Source organism: Ornithodoros turicata, chromosome 6 (assembly GCF_037126465.1).
Source record: "Ornithodoros turicata isolate Travis chromosome 6, ASM3712646v1, whole genome shotgun sequence".
Lineage (NCBI taxonomy): Eukaryota > Metazoa > Arthropoda > Arachnida > Ixodida > Argasidae > Ornithodoros > Ornithodoros turicata.
In genome coordinates this window covers 32,708,519-32,732,840 of record NC_088206.1, presented here as the reverse complement: position 1 = coordinate 32,732,840, position 24,322 = coordinate 32,708,519, and the positions used below count along the sequence as shown (strand labels likewise).

Here is a 24,322-nt window from a genome sequence, read left to right as displayed (position 1 = left end):
AACAGTAGCGCCTTTCATTGGTTTCCTACATACGCAATGATAAAAGAACTTTGGAAAATACAGTCAGACTTCTTTACAGCAAAATGTGATATAGTCAAACTCCTTTATAATAAAACTCGAGAGACTGTGAAAAAAATTTGTTGTAAAGGTAGAGGTACATTCGTTAAAGAGAATGAGCACCAAATTGACATAGTGCGAAGTCCTGTAGATCTGTGAGAAGGGATAAGGCATAGCAAAGCCCCTAGCTTTCTGCGGCGGCAAATTAAATTTTCCGCGAAGTGGGATTTACAAATCCACGGGATTCCACGGGCAAAAGAAAACAATAAAAAAATGACGCATTTCAGCATTCTCACAGGATCACACAAATGCACGGAGTATTAGTTAAGGTCAATTTACCATAAGAGATGGTAAGGATTTGAGTAAGGAAGGGTGTGTGCAGATAAACCAAAGTAGGATTTGCACACAGAACTCGTTGTATATGGAACTGACAAACTTCTGGTGGCGCACAAAGGTGCATAGTGTGCATGTCGAGCGCACAAACTAGAGAAAAATTGTTAACTTAAAATAACACCAAGACTAACCTAATTTGATGTAAACTGACGCTCCAGGAAGTGCAAGGTGAGCCAATTTGCAGAATGGTGACACCAAGCAAAGGAATACCCATAATTCTGTAATATACTGAATATTCCGAAAAAAAAAAAAAAAAAAAACTGACGATTCTGTGGAAAACGGTACGTTTCGCGAGATATGGCCAATTCCGCAAAATTTTGCAAAATCACAGAAACCTAGTGACCCTAGGCGTAGTATAGAGGTAGTCTGGTCAACTTTGTCATGGCTAACTTCTCCTGACCACACATAGAAAAACTAACAAAACAATGACTTTATTTCATGTAGCAAGTTTTGTTCCCACATACTACCGTATTTGACTGCACATAATGTGAACCCACCTGTAATGTGAAGTGACATATTTTTGCTGTCCCACGGGAGAAAAGCTACTGCAAACCCGTGAATGCGATGCAGGATGGAAGTGAGAGCGAGAATATCTAGAGTCACAGATACCTGCGAGATGGTGATTTCTCGCTCATGCTGTCGACTTTTCACGCTCTCACTGAGTGGCCTGCTAGTTTGGGATAGCCGTGCAAGAAGCGAGAGAGAGAGATGCGTGACGTTTTCACATTGTTGATTATCAAAATTGCTTGTTTTTCTGGTGCTCTATGACTGCTGCCTATAAATCTGCAATTGATAGCCACTCGTTTTGCAGTAGCATTAGCATAATTTTGTGCCTCTACAACACCTTTACTTTTAGCTTCTATGCTGGAGTGTGTATGTCTCGCCTGGGGAAGATACGTTGCTTAAATTTTGAACGTAAGGGACATCTTGAAGACACTTTTTTTGTTCCTGGGTTGAAGGCATTAATTAAGAGTATTAACTTTTTAAAGGCAACCTCCCAGACATCAAAGCAAAATCCCTCGCTGGCACTGCTAAACTGCACACAAGAGGGACGCCGCCCCTCCCTCAGGCGAAGTATGCACAATAAACCTGGGCTAACATTATCTTAAGCTAAACTACAATCCGTCTGTGTTGGTCCTGCAGCACGAGCAATTTTGAAAAGCAGGCTTCACCTCATGCAGGGAGGCATCCAGTGAAGCCCACTTTTGGGAGGTGTAGTTCACATTCAGCACATAGTTGAATATTCGGAAAACTGATACTTAATAAATACTACGAGTGATTAATATTAGATTCGAATTCGAGAACTCGAATATTCGCACTGCCCTAATATATATCTATATAAGTGCTCTCATACACCACGCAATCATGACAATATGCACACCATCGATCCCCATTGATGATTTTTCTTCTCACATCTCATTCTTGTAAGGTCGAAAGACATCGTATGCAAAACCAAGCTTTTCTTTGCAAATGAACACAAGAACTGAAGAAAAGGCCCATTGGCAAATAAGCAGGCAATGTGTTACTTTCTGTTCCCTGGTCATTTACCGGTATCAGTGTTGAGGATATAAGTAGCTCGAGAAGGTGTCGCAGTCACACAAAAATCAATCTGTTTTAAGGTTGATGCTACAAATTTCACTGCCGGGTTTTATGTTTTTTACTGATTATTTACGTGCATGTTCCAGGAGATTTAGCACTATGAATTCGTATTCTGCTAACAAAGCTGCACACGCACATGTTTGACACAAATGTGTCTGGTTGGAATAATCTCAAGGGGGGAAAAGACAAACACCAACCAAAGTTTGTTTCATATGCCACCCATGAAGAAGGAGCCAGTAGGCTTCGAAACATTGGGACGCTCTCTTAAGCGAACTTGGAAGTTGGTGTTTGCCTTTCAGCTAGACCTGTCAGATCTATTTTTGCCTTGCTCTGTTACACATGAAACAAAGAAGGACAGAAGAAGCCAAAAAGCAGGGACTTAGCATCAAGTGTGCTTGTAAGTGAAGTGTCCGCATGTTTATGAGTGTATCAGCACTTTTCTGACATTTTTTTCAGTTTTTTCTTTCTTTTCGCAGTATTCCTACTGTTCATTGCTCTGTTACGTAGGCATATCGTCTCGTTTACACGTTGGTGCAGCTGGCGCGGACTATGTCACTGAAGAAGGGATAATCCTTATTTCCCCATTTTTGTTTTCTTTTCTTGTTGTTGTTTCTTGGAGTGGTGGATCTCATCTTTCTGCAAATACGTTCACTTTCTTCAAACTCAAATCAGCGCGACAACTGTTGTCAGCCTGAGTCGCCACATATCCCTGCCTCGATTTCGACTTCATGTACAGTGAAACCCGCGTATAACGATATTGACGGTAATTGCAAATTCCATCGTTATACGGGGTACATCATTAAACGATGGCTGACCTAAATAGCGCGTCCCCGAAAAGTCGTGCACCACCCCGCGTGTAGCAAAAGAAAAAGAAACAGATGCTAAAAAAAACTTGAAGCTGTGTGACATTGCACTGGCTTGGGAAAACAGCGACCAGAACTCGTGGAGGGAACCAGGGAACATATTAGGACAACTTCTGGCAATACTACATGTCGCCATTCCGCAAGTCGGCTTCACCTAACGCCTGCGTGCTTTAGGAGAAGCTCGCTTTAGAACCCTGTCGTGCGACTCGCGGGTGGAAAGCACGTGCTAGGCCTTTTGAATCATCGCGCGAATTTGAGCAGCATTGGCCAAATACGGAGACACAAAAGCGTTACCACCTACCTCTTTCACTGACAGTATTGGAAAATGAGCAGTCGCTGTCTATTTTCTTGCCTCAATTTTTATTTTGGTTTAATTCCTTTCATGTGAATTTCGGACGATACAAGTTTTTTCCGGTACCCCGTGAGATTTGTATCATCGAGATTCTACTGTATCTTATCGCGGCGAAAATTGCGGCGAGGTTATTGCGGCGCATGGGACAGCATCCAACATCGCTGTACGCGGGTCGCTTCCCCATAGAAACAATGTATATTTTGACGGTAAAATCATGAACCATCATTTTACGAGGGACATTGTTATACGCGACGTCGCTATCCGCGGGTTTTACTGTAGTGCTCTTGTACGCTCTTCCCTTCGAAACTGTAAAAAAAGCAGTCACCACCGTTTGTGCAGAATTCGCTTATCGAGATCACACGATACCCGGAGAGAGACAGTGCAGACGGATTTCAGTTTACAAAGTTGCTGAGCCTAACTGAATGCCCAGCTATCCAAACATTCTCCCCATGAACTGTGGGTGCTGCATAAACCGAGGTTTGCCTGTAATCCCCTTTAGCTGTGTGTGACATGCATTGAGAGGACAAAAGGGGAATTGCGCCATTTCATTATACCCAGGGTTTAAGTGAATTTCTATTGTTTCTGTGCTTCTTGTGTAATAATTTCTCTGTAATGCTGCTGTACGATGTATTCTTGGGAGCAGAGTCTTCGTCAAGCCTTCTGGCTTTTTACTTTCTCCCACCCGAAAGGAGAATAAAGTTGAAATTGAAATTGGAAAGAGACAAGACTTAGCTGAGAGAACCAGGTCACGAGGCGGTGGCACCCCGCGAACAAAATACTATAGAACTACAATGAGAAAGGGGGACAGTGGGACCGAAGCCTTAATTCTGTCTCTATCTCAACCATCCTTTGTCAGCAAGGCGAAAGATCGTCGCCTGCGGTGACTGCAGCTGATCGGGCTTCCCATGCCATATGTCAAAGCTAGCCGTCGAAGGTGCACTTGGAGAGGGAGGTGGCTGATTCATAGACTGCAGTTTCTGTACATTATCCCCATGTGAAAAGAACTAATGACAGATTATACTTACGACGCAGTCCTGCAATGATGCGGTCCCAGTTGTCGAAACATTCTCCACAGGTCTGACAATAGGGAGCACTGCCTGTGAATCCACGCGCACACTCCTGGCAGCGATCTCCTGCGACTCCAGGGATGCAGATGCAGCTTCCATTGGCACGGTGGCACTGAGCTTGTGCAGCTCCCGGCACATTGCATTCACATGCTGAAAACCACACATGGTGAGTACATGATAGTGGCATGTTTGCAAGCAATTCAGGAGTAACCTGGTCAAAGTCTGTATGCATTCAACACTAAGCAAGCAATCACAATTATCGAATCTTGCATTAAAAATACAACATGACATGAACCATGTTTAGCCATTTAAGTGCTTTGACATCGAAAGCATTGCAAATTGCACCGTCCAATTATCTGCAATCTTCGGCAACCTGTAAAGAACACTCAGCTGCAGGGGTGTAGCAAGGGGTGGGGGTTAGGAGGCGACCCAAGTGTTCTGAGTACGGAAAGTGGCAGTATTGTCAGAACTGTGCTTTGGGTTCTAGCTAACCTTTTATTGAAGTGCCACTCTGGACCAAAACTTATATATATTTTATTTGGTATTACAGTAAATCTCGGTTATAACAGCCCCACTTATAACGAATCTTCGGTTATAACGAATGCCTCACGAACGACCGTCAAAATTTGTATTGAGTCTATGGAAATTGCCCCCGCCTATTATGAACGAATTGCCGGGGAGCCTTCGGTTACTGCGACCGAAAGAGCTCCCTCGACCACTGGAGAAGGCGAGCGCGTGACGTCAGACGCCCACGGATTTGTCAGGCGCCGCTTGCACGTGACCTCGCTTTGCAGCCAATGCGCTGTCACCATCAGCGCGCGCTGCACGTGCACCCGTTTGGCCGATGATTAAGGTGTCATGGATGCAGGTGAAGCGGGAAACTTTGCGAAACTGCTTCAGAAAAGCTGGATTTGTTCATCAGGCACTGGCTACAGACGCTGATCGTGAAGTGGACTTTGGTGTGCGTGATACCGACACAGAACTTTGGGACAGAGCAACGGCTGCGAATCTGACTGACGGCTGTCAGTCTTTCGAGGAGTTCGCGACAGCAGATGACGACGCACAGGCCGTCGCGGACTTCAGTGATTCGGACATCATTGCCGACGTGCGCCCGCCGCCAAACGAACTTTCCGATGACGATGATGATGACACAGTGTCTCCCCCTTTTTACATTTTAACTACAGCGGAGGCACTCAAGTACGTTGCTTCGCTCCGCGATTTTGTGTACGCGAAGGCGCTCGCCGCGGCCCACCTGGACCACCTTGATGACTTTGAAAACGCCGTGATCTCAGCAACTGTGTATAAACAGGCGCCATTAACGATGTATTTTCAATGAACGGCATACATGACTCATGTTTCTTACACTGCTACCCTTTTGGATCAAATTTTTTGTCCATTCCATTTATAGCGAACTTCGGATATAATGAACGGGTTGCGCGCGACCGTCGAGTTCGTTATAACCGAGATTTACTGTATAAATCAACCTTGCTGAAAGACTTAGTACGCAAAATATAAATGTGATCAGCGTAATTGTGCTCTTCCGCGAATTTTCAAACTATGCGAAAACTCCATAGTTTCGGAATTCTCCAAGAGAAAGGTGACATCACCAGGAGTTTGCATCTCTCTTCTAGCAACAGTGCGAGCTTGCTAGTGATTCCATTCTTCTCCCAATGTTGGAAGCCTGCAAGCAGCTGTTGTGAGGACACTGAAATGAGCCTGTCAGATGCATTGCAGATTGCGCACCCTATAATGTCATACTTCACAAGAATAGAAATTAATTTTATGATACTACTTCTGCATCCCATAAAGACACAATATCTTGGAGGGAGACAGTGTCTATATCAACAACACAGATTTGATTCGCTCAGCAAGAGCTTTGGTTCGGATTAAGGTATAAACTAATCTGACAAGAATCTACTGTAAAAATGTATGGTTGCATTCTTTTATCTTTTCCTACATTTTTTCAAGATGGATCGAACTTCAGACGACGTCTCTACCGAGCACTTTGAACTTGCATTTAGAGCTGTGCAAATTGCAAAATTTCCATTGTGAACAGTTCATGAATATTTCACTTACACTGTGAATTGAATCCGAATAATTTATTCAGATGGCGAACCGAATTCGAATAATTTCGAATACCTCATGGTAAAATCTTTTGCGGTATTGTGCTCATAAGATGATGTTCTGCTCCAAACACGTGAGCCTTTTCAACCAGCATCACATATCAAGAGAGAAGGGTCCCTCTGAGCAGTGTATAGTAGACTGCATTAGTGGGATGAACTGCATTGAGAGTTACTCCACATGTTCCATGCAGCCTGCTTTGTGTGCGTCTCCTGATTTCTATGTTTACATTGTGAACTTCCTGTAATTTTTTAAGAAGCTGCACATATTTCCATTTGTTACTGAACATAACTCTCGAACTCGATGGAATCTGATGTTCTAAGAGTGGAACACAGAGGAAGGACAACACACAAGCCTCAGACGGCAGTCCGGAAAACATGGATTTGGGTCCTACAGCTGGCTAACCTTTCAGTGACTTCCTTCTTTCATAACTCTCAAAGTTGGGAGCACATGTACTGGAACTTGCATTGCCGAGCATATAGTGTTGACCATGAACTCACAAAATTTGTAGACTTTAGTGACAGATAATTGTAAACGGTGTAAAATGGACTTCACCTAATGCGAGAAAGTAATGAGGTGAAGCCGACCTGCAGAATGGAGCCGCACGCCAAAAGAGCAATCGCAGTAACGTGAAGTGGATTTCACATAACTCTTGAATGTAATGAGACGAAGCCCACTTTCAGAATGGTGATAACGATGCTTCGCTTCAGTACTATTCGAATAATATTCGAAAATTTCGAATGCTAAACATAGGTTACGAATGGCATTCGAATAGCATCAGATACAGTCGCCGACCGATTTTTCAGACCCCCATTTCTCGGACATATTCGATTCGGACTCGTTCGCGGAACGGCCGCGGGTCCCGTAGAGTTGATGTATAAGAACGTCCAAAATTTCGGACACCATGCAGCCCCGTCACGCGATATTTCGGACTGGTTGCCCAACCTGTTTGCTGTCTCTCCTGGAGTGATGGAAAATATTGGTATCGTTCTAAAATTCGCATAAAGAGAAATCAACCCACTATAATATTGAAGAAAACATATAGGCAACGATTGTTCATTTTTCTTTCCTCTGAGTAGAATAGGTCTTTTGCGTCTTCGTTTTTGGCAGCGAGTCGTGCGACAGCGCTGTAAAGCAGGCTTCACCTAAAGCATTCATGCGTTAGGTGAAGCCGACTTGCGGAGTTGATGACGGCGGTGCCTCTGTCAGTGTACTGTGACGAAATGTCGCTTCGGGAAATAGAAGCTGATGTTATCAGGCAGAGCTGGAAGCACGTTAGAAAAGGATCGACAAACTTTTCCAGCCTATTAGTGCTTAGTAAAGTTTATTTTGAAGCAAAATTCGTTTTTTTGGACTGCTCGATTATTCGGACTTTAGCATGATGCCCGCAGAGTCCGAGAAATCGGACGGCAACTGTATTCCTTTGATATTCGAAATTTTGAATATTTGCGCAGCTCTAGCGTATATCCAAAGAATACCTATGTGTGAGGTACTCGAGCGCAAACTTAATCTGGGCTTCCTCAAGGTGCTTTACAACTTGTCATATTCACACTTGGGTGCAAAAACTGATATTTAAAAGTTCCATACTTAATTTGGATGAGTTAATTTATTAGGCATGGTAACTAAAAAATACCATGACTTTTGCAAAATGAGTGCCAAAAATATGCAACTGGTTTCGCTAGCATAAAATGCAAGTCCAGGTTTTGAAAAGCTTGATTAAAGGTATGTGGGACACCCTGCACAGAAGATGACCATCGATGGCCAAGTCCAAGCTTTCAGCACCGAGTGGCACTACTGCCCTGCCATTTAAGCAAGGTTGAATTGCAAGGTTCTACTGTATAAAATATGTAAAAATACCACCCAGTAATCACACACTGGTGAGCAATGTTAAAAATGGCAGAAAGGCAACTCACGGTAGCATCGTACACGTGGATCACCCCAATGGTTGGCTTGACATTCATTACACTTTCGTCCTCCATGGCCTGGCTTGCATGGGCACTGCCCATCAAACTCATTGCACTTAGCATCATGGGAGCCACTTGGATCGCAGTCACATGGCTCGCAGCCTTCACCACTTGCAATCTTCCAAAAGTTGGGAGCACAACGATCGCAAGCCTTACCAATCACATTCGGAAGACATGGGCACTGTCCTGAGGAGGAGCAAGAATACTTGGGATAAGGTTCCAGAAAAAAAAGAAGTTATGCTAAAGCATAGAAGGAACACAGAGTATGTGAAGGTGGTGTGGATTATTCACAGTATACCTTGAAGAAGTTGTGAAAAAGTTTACTACATGGTCTAACTTACTATAGGCAAGATTGTAGGATTCATATGTGAGTTGACTGGTGTGATACTGTTTTCGTCATAAGAGAGTTTGAGGATGATTTAAATTCGATGCTGCACCTAATTTTGACACTTTAGATGTTTGTTTTTGACATCCATCAGTTAACTACTTTAATGTTATATATGCAGCATCAAGGCACATCAAACACAAAACAGATATCATTACTGTCACACAAGAATTCATAATACAGTCTATTACTGTAATGTAGGGCTGTCGTAAACTATCTTCAATGTATAGAAGACAAATTCGTGTGCGCTGTGTAATGCTATACAATCAGGTTCGATTTCATGTTACCATTTTGCTGTAAGTCAAAGAGGATTCTGATCATGTCTTGTTGAGCCTACCCAAGCCCAATGCTGCAACCCTAAATGGCTTCTGTAGTGATGGAACTCTTGTGGATTTGATTACATCCTGGACAAGTCAGAAATCGCATTCTCGAGCAGGGGTCTCAAGCATGTGGCCTCTAATCAGCGACTTCACAGCCTGAGGGCTTTTCGCCACTGAATAGAAAGAAGCTGCCCTCTCAAAAGTTTTTAATGAGGGGTTGTCTATGAAATCAGATTTTCAAGCATTGTTTTTTTACACACAGAGAAAGAGAAAGGTTGAGGAGAGAGTGCTCCGCTCATTGGATCTTGACATATAACGATGGCAGTAGAGCATGCTCCCATCACATGGACATAATGAAACAGACTCTAGAAGCGGGGTGTGGTGACTGGAGAGCTTGTCGTATTCGAAGATAGAGTTAATAGAAAGCTAAATTTCATTTATTACAGTGTAATATCTAGCACCCTTACACCTGTTACAGTTGCACTGCTATTGCACTAACCTTTGAATGGGGCCGCAGAAATAACTATAGCAACCCTTTCATGCAATGCGACACATTCTCTTTTTCAATGACTGCTGTATTTCAACTGTACTCATTCTCTGCCTCAATTCTCACTGTCCTATGTCCATCTGCCATGAGGCAGACTGGCTAAGCCGTGTTGTGAAGCTAATGCACAGACACAAAGGTTTAAACACAACAATGGCGATGCCTGCGATGGAGCTAGAAGATGTGCATGTACGCAATCTGCTGTTTCATTGTCCAAGAACCTAGCGATCATCTATGTGGTAAGCAACGAAGGCTCTCAAAAATCAGTCCTGACCACACATTGTGTCCCCTAGCTCATCATCTGAGCACCCCACCCCCTTTCCTGCAATTTATTTGCCCTTTTTCTATCTCTGAGGAATGTAAGTCAGAAGCTCATAAATTACTTGAGGTACACATCAATTTGCACACACGAGGAGTGGGTGGTGGAGTCTGCTATTTTTAAGAACGGAAGACAGAACTTTTTAAATATGGATAGTACATGTAAAGGAATAGCATTATTTATTTAATGAACTACCGTATCTACTCGCATATAAGATTCACATTTTTTACCCAAAAGCATTGCTTTATTGAGGGGGTGCGGTCAGTATGCGGCAGAAAATTGGAACCTAACACTTGAGGTACACGTAATTCCTGTTTTGTTCCGAGGCATCCACGGCAATCTCCCCGGAATCGAAAGTCATGACTGTGCCTTATCACTGCGGTTTATTCCGAGATATCTGCGGCGATATCTCCGGAATCGAATGCCAATATTTTGCTTCATAATCCCAATCCATTCAGAGATACCCGCAGCGATCACTCTGGAATTGAACTTTGTGATTCTGCTTCATCATCGTGATGTATTCTGAGATATCCGCGACAATCTCTCCGGAATTGAACGCCGCGATTCTGCCTTATTGTCGCGATTTATTCCGAGATGTCCAGGATGATCTCCCCGGAATCGAACGTCACAACTCTCCCACATCAAGCGTGGACGAAATACGCCTCGATGTCTGTTGCATTCGTCATTCATCACTCTGGCGCCAGACGTTACTTCTTGCTAATTGTGTGATACAACTGGCACCCTGGTTGGCACTGCGCGAGATGATCTGGCCATGTAACTAATGTCGGGAAGCGTTTAATGTGCGGGGAACAAAAAGGTACCAGCATTTCAGCACTCAAGTTGGGGTGCGTTCAATACGCGAGTGCGTCCAATATGCGAGCAAAGTAAGCCCTGTGTTTTAGGGTTAAATCCGGCAAAACTCGTTTTTAGCCCAGTAAAGCCCAAATTCCGACAGTTTCTGTGGACTCTCAGAGCATGTACTGAGTGTGAAAATAATGACATCACCAGAATGCCCTGACAGGGATGTATTGACTGGTGTTTGCCACATCTCTCAGGCACTCTGCATCATAGTTATTCAGAAAAAAACAATCTCTGTTGCAGAGACAATTTCGTGGTTCGAAATGACAATGTGTGTGACATGGAAGACATGGAAGCAGCGCAACTAATGTATCGTAACGATACCCTTCTGCATGACACTTTTAATCATTAAAGCATATCATAATGTGGACTTTCCATGTCTTGGTGTATCTGGCAGCTACATCACTGTAAACTTTCTCCTATGTGAATGCAAATATCCTACTTTGCTTCAGGAAAGTTAGTATTATATGCAGATAAATATGGTACACCTACGCGTAAAACTCCCTCCAGTAGAATACAATCTATTACCTGTGACGGGATCACAGTGGCCCCTTCTTTCGTCCATGCCAAGGATATTACAGACACACTCAAGACACTGTTGCTGGGAGGCATCCCCATAGTGGCCAGGCTTACAACGCTCACAGTGGGGTCCCTCAGTGTTGTAGAGGCATCGCAAGCATTCTCCTGTGCGTGCATCACAGTTTCCAGGCATTGTATCATCAATATTTCCGTTACATTCACAGCGGCGACAAGTTCCTCCTGGCACATTTGGTTCACCATAATAGTTGTTGGCACAGCGATCACACCGCTCACCTGAGTCACAAAAGGGATTGATATGAAAGTTAATACAAGCACAACCGTTACTCATGCAGTTGCAAGGAAAGTTACTGAAATGAAAATTTAATTCAGTTACAATTGCAGTTGCTCATCATATAACTGAGCGGCACTTGAGTTACTTCTGGCAGTGTCCATTAAAAGTGGCCAAGCATCACGTCTCCCGCAACATATTAAAATAATGTTGTTCATGCCAGAACTTTGTAATTTAAGATAGTGAACTAGATGATACAAATACCTGTATGAACAATGAAACTTTATCCAAAAAACAGAACACTGGTAGAAAGCAGAACTGAACTTTGGCTTCAGCCTTTTGAGTTGACTATTACATACCAACATATCCTTGTGAACAGTGACAAATAACATTGCCAGAATGAGGGTCGAGGTCACAACTGGTTGCATGGCTTACTCCACTTTCAGCCGTTCCTGGACAAGGGCAGGGACGGCATGGAATACCAGATCCAAAGCGGGGATCTCCGTAGAAGCCAATTTCGCACCTAAGCATCGAACAAAGGTGACTGTCAGAATCAATTTAGTTTACTTAAATAGCTACTACACAATAAATACTTCCTGTGTAAAGCATTAATGTCTCAGATTGTTGACATTGGCCACAATGTAACAAACTTGTATCAGAAAGTTACCTGATCCTTGCTATTAGAAAACACTGATGTACAAAATGGAAACTACCAAAAATTATGTGAGGAAGAGGCACTGCGTGAAGTGCCCAATAAGGCTCAGTTACTACTTACGTAGGTGCACCTAGAACGAAGATAAGCAACTTCCTAAAATGTGGAACTACTCTGATAATCCAAAGCATTATGCAGTCGAGCCCGCTTGTTATGACCTTCGATATACAGTCGAACCACATTAATATGACACCCATTAATACGTTTTATGTTTTTAAGTTTTATAATATACCCCCATCTTATGGCCCTTTGTCTCAATAATTGGGGGTTCATGTTGCGAGACAACTGAGATGTGACGCCACAGGTTCTTTAAGGGTTCTTTAACGTGCGATGAAAGCTCACCACACGGCACCCCGTATTTAATGTCCCTCGCGGAAGACGGAGTGTCTAAGCAACTTGTACCCTGCCACCAAGTTGCTGCCGTCCTCGGTTCGAACCCACGATCTCGAAATCAGAAGGTGAACACGCTGCCGACTCAGCCACAGAGGCCGGTCCCCCTTTGTCTCAGGAACCGTTCCCTCTCAATGGCTTTTGCATGTAATTATTGTTCGTTAATACAGTCAGACTCCTTTATAACGAACTTCAGGAGACTGCGGAAAATCTTGGTTGTAAAGGTAACTTCTTTAAAATGGATGTTTCAAAGAAAAAATGCCTTAAAATGCTGGCAATCTTGTTGATTGGTAGAATTTTGTTGATCTGATCAAAACGCACCTCAGACATTCAACAAACAATAGACATGGAACCTTATCTCTGTTTTGACCTTTTTACCCTCCTCGCAAAAATAAACCGCGAAGCTGTATGACGAAAACAGCGACCACAACACGTGGAGGGAGCATATCAGGACAACTTCTGGCAACATTACACAACACCATTCCGCAAGGCGGCTTCAGCTAACGCCTGTGTGCTTTAGGAGAAGCTCGCTTTACGAGCGCCCGACTCGCGGGTGGAAAGCACGTGCTGAGCCTTTTGAATCATCTCGCGAATTTCGGCAGCATAGGCAAAAAACGAAGACACAAAAGCGTTACGACCGGCCCCTTTCACTGACAATAATGGAAAATGAACAGTCACTGTCGATTTGCTTGCCTCAATTTTTATTTTGGTTTACAGTCGCCGACAGATTTTTTGGACATGCTCGATTATTCGGACTCGTTCGCAGAACGGCCGTGGGTCCCATAGAGTTGATGTATAAGAGCGTCCAAAGTTTCGGACGCTGTGCAGCTCCGTCGCTCGATATTTAGCACTCTGTTTGCCCAACCAGCGAATTTCTCTCTTGGGGTGACTTAAAACAAAATACAGAAACCGACACTGAAGATTTTTGTTTAAGTTTAAAAATTTTAAATTTTTAAATTTAAAAAGTTTAAAAATCTTCAGTGTCGGTTTCTGTATTTTGTTTATGTGATCTACAGGACTTGACTCCCCTCTTCGTATACGCTTCTTGGGGTGACGGAAAATATTGGTATCGTCCGAAATTCGTATCGAAAGAAATCAACCGAGTAAAATATTGAGGCAAAATAATAGGCAGTGATGATTGTTCATTTTCCATTCCTCTGAATAGAAGAGGTCTGTCGTGGCGCCTTTGCGTCTTCGATTTGGCTAACGGCCCAGCACGTGCTCTCCGCCCGCGAGTCGCGCGACAGCGCTGTAAAGCAAGCTTCGCCTAAAGCACGCATGCGTTAGGCGAAGCCGACTTGCGGAATTGATGACGGCGGTGCCTCTGTCAGTGTACTTACAGTGACGAAATGTCGCTCCGGGAAATAGAAGCTGATGTTATCAGGCAGAGCTGGAAGCGCGTTAAGAAAGCATCGACAAATTTTTCCAGCCTACTAGGGCTTCGTAAAGTTTATTTTGAAGCGAAATTCGTTTTTTCGGACCGCTCGATTATTTGGACTTCCAAAAAATCGGACGGCGACTGTAATTCTTTTGATACGAATTTTTTCCGCTACCCCGTGAGATTCATATCATCGATATTCTACTGTAACGCCGTAGTGTACCAGAGCCTGGTGCAGACGAATGTCTTCATGTACAGCACGGACGCTTGTGAATGGGACTGTTTTCCTCTATCCCCGGAAAGACACTTCGTATAGCCTGTCCACAAGAAGCAGGTCGCACAGTCGAGGTCCACGAATCCCGGCTGCGCCCCACCCACGTGGACAGGTCATCCAGTTGGACAAATGCCGGGAGGATGAACACGTGTTCCCTCTCCCCGCCTTTTATGACCCCCGAATTCATCAAGAAAAACGTTACCTTTGCTTGGCTAATTTTCGAGTTCAATTAGCAGAATTAGCTTAATTAATGAGACGCGAATGCAAACGGCATGAATCTTTGGCAAAAGTCTGTGTATTCCAAGTAGTTTCATAATTTTCTGAAGGTAAACCTATTTTTAGATATCTAATGACACTTTCTCACCGGACACCCTGTATAGTGACTCTGTGTGACTGCATGTTAGACGCCATCATGAGCCACCCCAAAAGCAGGCCCGGGTTTTGGCTGTTATATGTCAGGAAAAATGCCGGTTCGGTGACCAATAGTTATAGTACTGAGAGTAAAGTACATGTATTCGCCCCTAGTTGTGCGGAAAATAGTGGTCATTGTCATATAAACGAAATGTCAGAGTCAAACTCCTTTGCAACGAACGCCTTTATAAGGAAAAGGCCGTTATAACGAACGTTTTTCGTTGACAGCCGCAAAACCGTCCCCGAGCGACGTGCGCTTGCTGATATTTACGTTTGCGGAACTTTTCGTTCCATCCAAATACCTTCCCTCCAGCTCTGCTTCCCTCCAATGCGAACAAGGACATAATCACGCCTTCCACCCTTATCAACGTGCATACCGTCAGTCTCCAGCCACCGATAACGTCGGTTACCGCGGTAATGCCCTCGATCGAGTGTGGCTGTTTCCACCCAAGCAGCACAATGTACCGAAAGTCGAGTGCAATGGGGGTGGACGGGTAGGTGGAAGGCCTTGAACAGACTCGTGAGACTAAAGAACATTGATAAGACACATACCGTCCACCCCTATTGCACCCGACTTTCAGTGCATTGTGCTGCTTGGGCACTTTGTCTCGATAAAGGCAGAGCCAGCATTTACGAAACGCAAATTTCGTGGAACACGCCTTGCCAAGTGATGGTTTCGCGGCCTTCAAAGTTTTGTACAAATCTTCTGAAAAAATCTGGATTTCGGTTGGAATAGTGTGCTATGGCCATTGTCTTCCGAATTCATCAAGAAAAAGATTACCTCTGCTTGGCTAATTTTCGAGTTCAATTAGCCAAATTAGCTTAATTAATGTGTGACATGAATGCAAATGGCCTGAATCTGTGGCAAAAGTATGTGTGGACTATACTACCGAGCTAGGGTGCCTCCATGTGCATCCCCTTTTCAGGGAGGCGACAACTCCGTCGTCTGCTACGAGCGCCGGCATCTTGACTCCCACATCGCATTGGGCGTCAGCGGCGGGGTTGCGTTTTTCTCGATTTTTCGCGACAGGAAAGGGGTAAAAGCAGAATGAAGGATACTAGCGTAGCAAAACTGTCATATATGCTAGTAGAGCTGGTCATGGGTTGTAAAATATGTTGTTAAAGGGACTATGAAATTTCCCGAACCCCCATACTTTTTTTTCGATGGAAAGTGTTCTTCCCGCAGAGAAACTAATATGCCACAAATTTTTCCGGACGAAATCGCTCCACTCTGCGAGGAGCGCGCGCTGGAAATGTCTCTTCCGTGTTCCTCCTCTCCCGCGCATATTTCCCTGCCGATGGTGTAACTGTACGGACCGCTCTTGGGTTCCCCGTTACGTCACCGGTGTTGCACAATGGCAAGTAATGCCGCGAGCTCGCGCTGTGGCTGCCGCCACTGCCGAAATCTGCCGATCGCGCGAAAGCTGCTGTCATGGAGATTTCCACTCCCGATGAACGCATACGCGGGATCCTACGGCGCATGCTCTGGCGGGATTCCTCGGCTCGGCAACACGTCACGATGATGTGTTGCTGAGCCGGCCGTGGTCGCGTCAAGTTACCCGTTGTGTCTCCGCTCGGCAGCTCGTCACGGCGCGGCGCCAGCTGTCGTCCCTTCGCCGCTCCGCTTAAATTCGCTCCCGAGAAATCCGCTCGCGCGACGAAAGTAAAATTTCGGTTTTAGACTCAGAAAAATGTCTTCTTTCGAACGAAACGAAGAAAAAAATCGTTTCATAGTCCCTTTAATGCTTTGTAACGTTTGTCTAAACTCGTCACTGCACCTGGACACGCGGTCGCGTCTCGACCAGTGAATTACAATAGTAAACATGGGAATGTGTACAGACAACAGAAATATGTTAATTGCAAGCAGATTTTACTATAACATCTCATTCAAGTGCAACGCCAGCTGCCGTTGTGCTTGAAAACGACGTTGTTTTACCAACATATGCTCCTGTCGCAACTGCACCCTTAATCGCAGTTGTACAAATTTGCCCACGATTACATGACATAGTTCTTCTTCGTGTTGGTTACAAGTCGGAAGGTTATTGCCCACATTATTATGAATAAAAGACGAATGCCTCTTTACATTTGTACGAAGAAACGTGTAGCACAATTCTCACGCTGCCCGAAATATACCGAAGATTCATTGCACCACGTACGTGTTCACGAAGCTGAATGAGCTTGTTGTGGCTTTGCGGAGATTTAACGCAATTGGCACACTTGGGCACACGGCACCCTGGCATTTCGCTCCACGACGTATCATGCGAGTAACGCACTCTGCAGATCTCTTGTGTGTGAGCTATGAGCCCGCGATGGCTTCTTAACTGAAAAAACATAAGGTGCAATAGCCCTGGACATCAAGCGATGTCCATCATCCATAGCCGACGTCGATCAACGATTCTGAAGGTCAAAGAGAAACTGTGAAGCTTCCGGTGATGGCGAAAAGTGCAACATGCAAGAGAATCTGGAAGCATGCACGTATGAGTGGTGTGTCGTCGACTGAATGATCTTCAACATCAAAAGCAGCACGAGGAAGACAAGCTCTCCGATTCTAAAGTAGCACCGCTGATGGCTGCACAGTTTCAGTATGCAGCGTGGTATGAGGTGCGCCGGACGACCGTCATGAACTGGTTCCTGAAAGCAGGTTTCATTCTGCCAGAGCCCAGGGACGAGAATATGTCCGATCTCGACCCAGTGATAGCGGAAGATGACAATGAATTTATTGATGACGAAACCTGATGCAGTAGAAATAGGCTGCGGACTCAAGCTCACTGGGTGACGAGACATCGTTGATGAACTACGCGAGTATGAGCAGCAACGCAATATGATGACGCCATTGTTTGCGAGATTCACATGGGTGTAGTTGCTTTTAATGACACGTATGATGAAGGTCAGGACATCCCCATCCATTAAATGTCTGCCACATTTCACGCAATCGTGTCTTGAACAACTTCGTTAGGGAACACTGCCTCCCTGCACAGTACGTTACGTAGCTGAATGCACTTGAGCTTGATGCTGTGTAGCTCAGCGACTACGAGAAGCAGTCAAAACTCAAAAGCTGTTTGAAATAAAACACTGGTTTTTACAGCCTTTTTCGTAGCGTCTTTCTTTGGCATCGTTGGCGGGTTTTTACTATTCAGTAGTACTGCATGTATGTGTATACGTGTACAGTGGAAACCGCTGATAACGTATGTCGTGGAACCGCCGAAAATCCGCACTATAACCAAATATTACATTTTTAGGCCAATACATGCCACCCGCATTTCTGTTATACCATGTTGTGAACCAGTCTGAACAGCGCAGAGATTGCTTGCAGAGAGAACAATTTATTCAACATTCCCAGGGAGCCCGGAAAAATGCTGTGATTTTTGTCTGGTGTAGTTTCCTGACCATGTCTTGCACTAGTGTCCTCAACAACGGCGCAGCAACTGAATGCCTCGTCGCTTAGTCCATTCTGGGTACAGAAGTAGTTCAGTTTGTGTACACACTATCGCCTCTCTGCTGGACGTCTCTGCTTCCGCAAAGCCCTGATCATCATCCGAATCATTTTCCAGCACACACGCCTCACGGTCCCAGATGGCTTGCACTATCGCTTCATCGGTAACTCTTCACTCACAGATGCAGACATCGGTGACTGTCAAAAGTGTCCACTGAAGAAACAGTCATTCTCTACAAGATTGTTCCACAAGTCTTGCATGTTGATCGTATCACAGATGAAAAACGAGTGACGTGATAGAAGTCTTTCAAAGGTGGCAAACCACCTCGCGCAACACCCTCGTCCACCTCGTCACGAGGAGATAACAAAAGCGTTCTTCGCGTTATGGTTCACACTTTGGAATTTACTGACAAATGCGATCTGTCCTTCCCTTACTTCAAGGAGCATGTCGGTGATCGCACTATAACCGGTATCTCACATCGAGATGGACCATTATAAGCAGTATTCCTATACATTGTGTTCTATGGGAAGAATATTGGGGGTCAGAAAAAGCCACATTATAAGTAGGACGCGGATTTGGGGCATTTGCCTAGAAATGCCTATAAACCCCTAAATGCAAGATGTTCCGGGTTGCCTGCCTTTTTATCCACCCTGTTGAATTGTAGTCTTTTAAAAACATTTTAGATGCCATAACAGCCTTTATAAAGGTGTAAGTGCGAGCGCGCCTTTCAGGCTCATGCTGAGCGCCGCATTTTGCTTTTTCATGTTTGTGCCTTTTGTTCCTTTTTTGCGTTTGGTTTCCTTCAATGCCTTTGTTTGATAGAAGGGATCCATGATCAAAAGGAGAACTAAAAGTATCATTCGATACAGCGTGGTTCAAGGCCACCTCAGCATTTGTGTACCAGAAGTCAAAGCTTGTATGGTACCGTAGCCTTTAAAGGAGCAAGTTTTCCTTGATAGGCATTCTGAACACCAACAACACAGAAGAGCGTAACAGATTAACAACCTTATTTTTACATTTTATTGCCTACTTTGGCATTTTTGAGGGCCTAAATTCTGCCTATTTCCACCGTTTTTAGTGCCTAAATTTCCTGGCCCTAATTATAAGTGGCCCTGCACTGTAAACGGTTACGTTATAAGTGGTCTCCACTGTATAACGATGTCGGCGGTTAGGGTGAATTTGGTCAGGGATATTGCTGTAGGAGGGCTGACATAAGTGAGCATCTAGCTACGGAAGCCACACGGTGCGCATTTTCCCATGAGCAACGCAAAAGAGAGACGCTACGAAAGCGGCTGGAAAAACCAATATTTTTATTGAAAACAGAGTTTTAACTGTTTCTTGCAGTTGCAGAGCTACACAGCACCACACTCAAGCGCACCCAGCTGTGCAATGTACTGTGCGGAGAGGCCACATTTCATAATGAAATCCTTCAAAACATCTGATTGTGCAAAATGCGTTTTCACCTTCATCAGATGTGTCATTATCAGCAATTTTGCCGATTTGAACTTCATGAATAATTGGAGTGACTGGTTACCGCTTCTGCATGATCCCTGCTGCATGCCACCAGTTGCAGCGACTGCTCCGGAATGACAGTGCATGGTAGCGCTTGCAACAGTTGACGTGCTGGCGAGATGAGCAGCTTCACTGGCTGTGCGCTTTCAGACACTGTTTGGGTGTAGTCTCCACAAGCTTACAATACCACGTTCAAGCATACAATAAAAAGCTGAAAAAGCTTCTACAGTAAACTTCCCAGACGGGAACGTGAAATTTGATCGAACTATCCGAATGTAGAATTAAAGAATAGGCGGAAAAATTATAGAGTTCAATGTCACCTTTGTGCATTCCACTGCTGTCGCTCGCGCCTGAAACACACATCTGGAAACGCACATCAAATTTGTCTTGTAAGAACGGTACCTGCTATTGCAACCGTAGGCTCAAAACACGTACTGTCACACTTCTGCCACTAACTTGAAGTCATGTGTTCCCTTTGAGGAAGTTGAGGTTTTGCAGTTAATACCAAAGCTAACATCACATTCTCTTAGCAACTGAGGTGTTACCTCAAAGTATATATGGGTGATTTCATTTCAATTCAGGCAAGCCGGTCCCGATGGGGTCATCGATTTCGATAATCATTTTATATGTTATGACCCAACCTTTATTATGATGAACGTAACAGGTCCCGACCTTGAAATCCTAGCACTTGCGGAGAAAAAAATTCGGACAGGTCTCTAGGTGAAGTGAGGATCGTTTTGTCGCATTTTGAAGCCTTATAACTTGGTACGGTTATAAGCGGAAGTCTCGGGAATTTTTAGCTCACTTTACAGGTGGTGAACTATTTTAGCCCGTGAAACGTTGTCTAGTTTGCAAAGTTTTCCCATAGAAAATCGCAAATTGGCTCCAGAAAGCGAAATTGCTCACACTTCTGGGCCTAGTTACGAAATGGCGAGACATCATATGTAAGTGAACTCTACATCATTCGAAAGGAAATTTTTCTATCTTTCTAACGGTTGTAAGATGAAGCTTCCTCGGTATTTAGTGGGCGCGACATGACAGGATGAATTAACCACAGTAAGCGAAAATGCGCAGGTTTCGTGGGACTGCTGTGCAAAACGGCCAGATCCAATTTTCACGAAAAGTGGCTGATTTATTGCTTACGCTCTTTCGAATTTTATATATAAAACAGACAGCCACATTCAACAGCAAACATAGCCGCGCTTTCCGGGCCGTCAAACAGTAGCAGTCATCGGAACCAGACGACACCCATAATGACGCACTCTGACTATGTATAGCACCACCTGGGGCGTCACCTCCTTACATGGAGGGGGGTGGGTCGGGTTTTACCTGAAGTGATGATGACATAAATCAGCGGAAAAAAAACAAGTTTCATCGTGTCTAACCCTGTAACACCAGGTTCTACATATAAACAGACACCTTTGAATAAAAATTGTGCTTTATTTCATGAGCGGTAAAGAGCATGTTTCCACCTCATAGTGCTCAATTTGACAGAATTTTAAATGCTGCGTAATCACAAAGAACTTCTCACATTTCAGATGAACACAAGGGGCTGAGTGGCTGTGCTGAATGTGCAGTGCTTATGGTGGCTGAATTTGCACTTTTGCAAGTTCCACTTCAAGGGTTTTCGGGTTTTACCGCAAGTGACTATGATGCACACTAAGGGGCAAAATCTTATAAATAGTCTTAAGGCCGATCCGCAACATTTTCTCGATGGAAAAACAGAGAGGGCTCGACGGTTTCCACTCTGCGCCGAAAACAATAGGCTCAGGCTGGTTTCGCCAATGTCTGCGGTGAACAGACCCTTGAGGCGAACTGCGGAAGTGATGTGCTGTCTTGACCAACCGCTGCCTGCCGGATATGGTCAATGGCACAGCAGTGTGCTAGTGCCAGCGTGGACAGGCAATGAAAGTAGCAGACGACTAAATTGCAGTACGGACGAATGGGGCAACACGTCTGAGAACTCCAATTGAATATGGAGCTTTCTTATTGTGGAAGGAACAAAAAAGGTCGCCCCGTTACAAAACACCTAGATTCTGGCGACAGTTGCTTCCGTCTACCTTTGAAAGCCCTACAGTCCCACAAAATGGGAGGACTATTTCTGCATTCTCCTTTTAGGCTGTCTATACACGAGACCTCTTGAGCCCAGTCTGTCTCCCTTTGTCATGGTTTGTCCGTCCCTGAGAAATTGAGATGGCTACAAAAGCCATATCGAAGGCACTTGTAAATGAGGTCTGGCTTTTTTGATGATTCCCATATTTCAGTTGTTGACATTCTATGTTATCTAGTTAATTCTCGTGACCTAGAACGGCACAAGGGACTCCGGAGGCCAAGCCATCAAACATCGCCAGCACCGCCCAAGGAACCGACGAGAAATCGCGGTGTGCAGGTGAGCTTGGTGGTTTTCCCTCGGGCTGACGTAACGACTACGGAGCTCAGCATCTTTCCGTTGAGAAAACGTTGAGAAAGCATCGTATGCGGGTCCCAAATTGATGGGTTTAACCTTACCACACGTGGTTTTACTTGTGTTGCACTAAGTATACGAGGGCCCTGTTGTTCCAGGGTTTTGAAAATTGGGGGTAAAAATCAGGTGTTATTTCAGGGGCCATAAAACAGGGTAATATCGGGTGGAAAAGCAGGTGAAAATAAATAAGGAGTGCTTCTCGCATTTTACATGAACAAGAGAGGCGGAACATAGTGTCCTCTAGTTCCGGTATTGATGGCTTAATTTGCACTTTGCCAAGTTATTTTGAATGTTTCTTTGGGTTTTACCCTAAGTGACACTGATGCAAATCAGGGGCATAAAAACAGGTTTTACCTTAAAACACAGGGCCTCACTTGGAGAAACCAGGTTGTTGATCTCAAAATTTGTCAAGATATGCCTGAGGCCATTCTTTCAAGAGGCAACATCTGAATTTTACTCCCCTATCCTATCTCCTACAAGTGTCTGCATCTTTAAGGATTAAGATTCTGCATCTGCAGGACTGCTTTCTGAAGTCAAGTTTCAGAACTGTGCTCACATTTCTACCGCAAGATCCTGCACTATGATATTATACAATAATGAATTTTGCATCTTACAATTTTGACTCCTTACCTGTCACATCGCGGCCCTGCAGTGAAGTCCTTACAACGAATGCAGTTTCCTGTCTTGGAGTCACATGTGTCTGCATGGCCTTGACATTCACAGCGTTGGCAACTCGGGTAGTTCCAGAAACCTGGCTGGCATTCATCACATTGACGACCATATGTGTTGGCCCTGCACTGACACTGGCCTGTTTGAACATTGCAGAAGTTGTCCAGAGCTCCGATGCTGTTGCAGTCACAGGCTGTAACAAACGTGAAATTGTGTAATGTACATAAGTGTAATAAGTGCATAAGACTTGACACACATGCACACACCTAGTGGTTAGCATTGGTAAATTTGTACCCATTTTGAACTCTTAAATGTGCCAGGCCCTCACGGACTGGCACTCTCGTACTCAGAGGCGGTGATAAGAGGGGGCTGCGGTTTGTTGTGCTCCCTGTATTCGAGTGTGCTTTTTTTCTTTTGCTACCTGCCTCTACAAGAGTTTATTGCGATATGCCCTCTTCAGTGCAGAGTGTGTACTAAAGCTATTCTTCCGGCAAGCATTGTAATGTCGTCGGTTGCAAAAACAACCAAAGGAAGTGAAAAATACTGATGCAGTCGGTGTGCACGGAACACGGGACTTCGCGTAGCGAATGTCGCTGCGGTGTCTACAGCCTGCATAAGTTTCCCTGCAACCTCGAGCTTCGGCTGCAGTGGACGGCATCTGTTCGACGTAAAGACTTCGTGGTGACTAAGCATTCGAGGGTAAGCAACTAATCGCAACTCACACGCGTGTCTGGGCTTTTCGCGTCATGATGCTTAAAGCGCTCGGTGAACCTCGTTGCATTCCAGAGAAATTGACATTTATACTCTGTCTCCTTCCCCCCATCTTTCTGCGGCTATGGCTATGACCTAAATTTAGCATTCTAATCAAGTTCTAGTCCAAAGCCCACATGGTGGCGGCCACGATGAATCAAGACGCACGCAGTGGGGCCGTAGAAAAGATACGTAGAAGTGAAATTTGCACTGCACTGGGATTCATTAAACTGTAAATTATTTACATTAGCTACAATATAGTTCCGGTGCGGGATTCTAGCAAACTTCGTTCATCTGAATAGTTCGTTCAAGTGGTGTCTTACTGTACTATACAAATAATACAAGTTATGATTTATCATCATATTGCTGTTATCAGTAGCAGCAGTTTACCATGCAGAGAGACCGAAACTTGAGCGGGAACACGCTCGCGTCACTAAATAAATGGTCTCGTGAAGAATTCAGCACAATATATGTACTAGTGGCTCTTTCTCAGCAAATTGTGTCTTATGCATGCCACAAGATTTTATCTTACTCGATATACACGTACATGTATCACAATTTAATTCTAAGTATTTCCATCCATGCACATGGATTATGTACATAAGGACCGTGAGGGCAAAGTGTGAAATGCAGTACCCACTCTGTGACATTCACTTAGCCTGATGAACTTAGTCCAGA

At 44.5% G+C, this 24,322-nt stretch overlaps 1 protein-coding gene across 5 annotated transcripts in view; it reads right to left on the bottom strand.

The window, feature by feature from the left end:
- The window catches only part of LOC135396516 (laminin subunit beta-1-like), a 157,271-nt gene that overhangs the window by 56,296 nt on the left and 76,653 nt on the right, over positions 1-24,322 (bottom strand). For all 5 annotated transcript variants that reach the window (XM_064627532.1, XM_064627529.1, XM_064627533.1 and 2 more), the window contains 5 exons: positions 22,856-23,087; positions 12,010-12,173; positions 11,371-11,655; positions 8,366-8,602; positions 4,290-4,481 (listed from right to left, as the gene is read on the bottom strand). In XM_064627532.1, the coding sequence (XP_064483602.1) occupies positions 4,290-4,481; positions 8,366-8,602; positions 11,371-11,655; positions 12,010-12,173; positions 22,856-23,087 (1,110 nt within the window). The remainder of the gene's footprint in view (positions 1-4,289; positions 4,482-8,365; positions 8,603-11,370; positions 11,656-12,009; positions 12,174-22,855; positions 23,088-24,322) is intronic.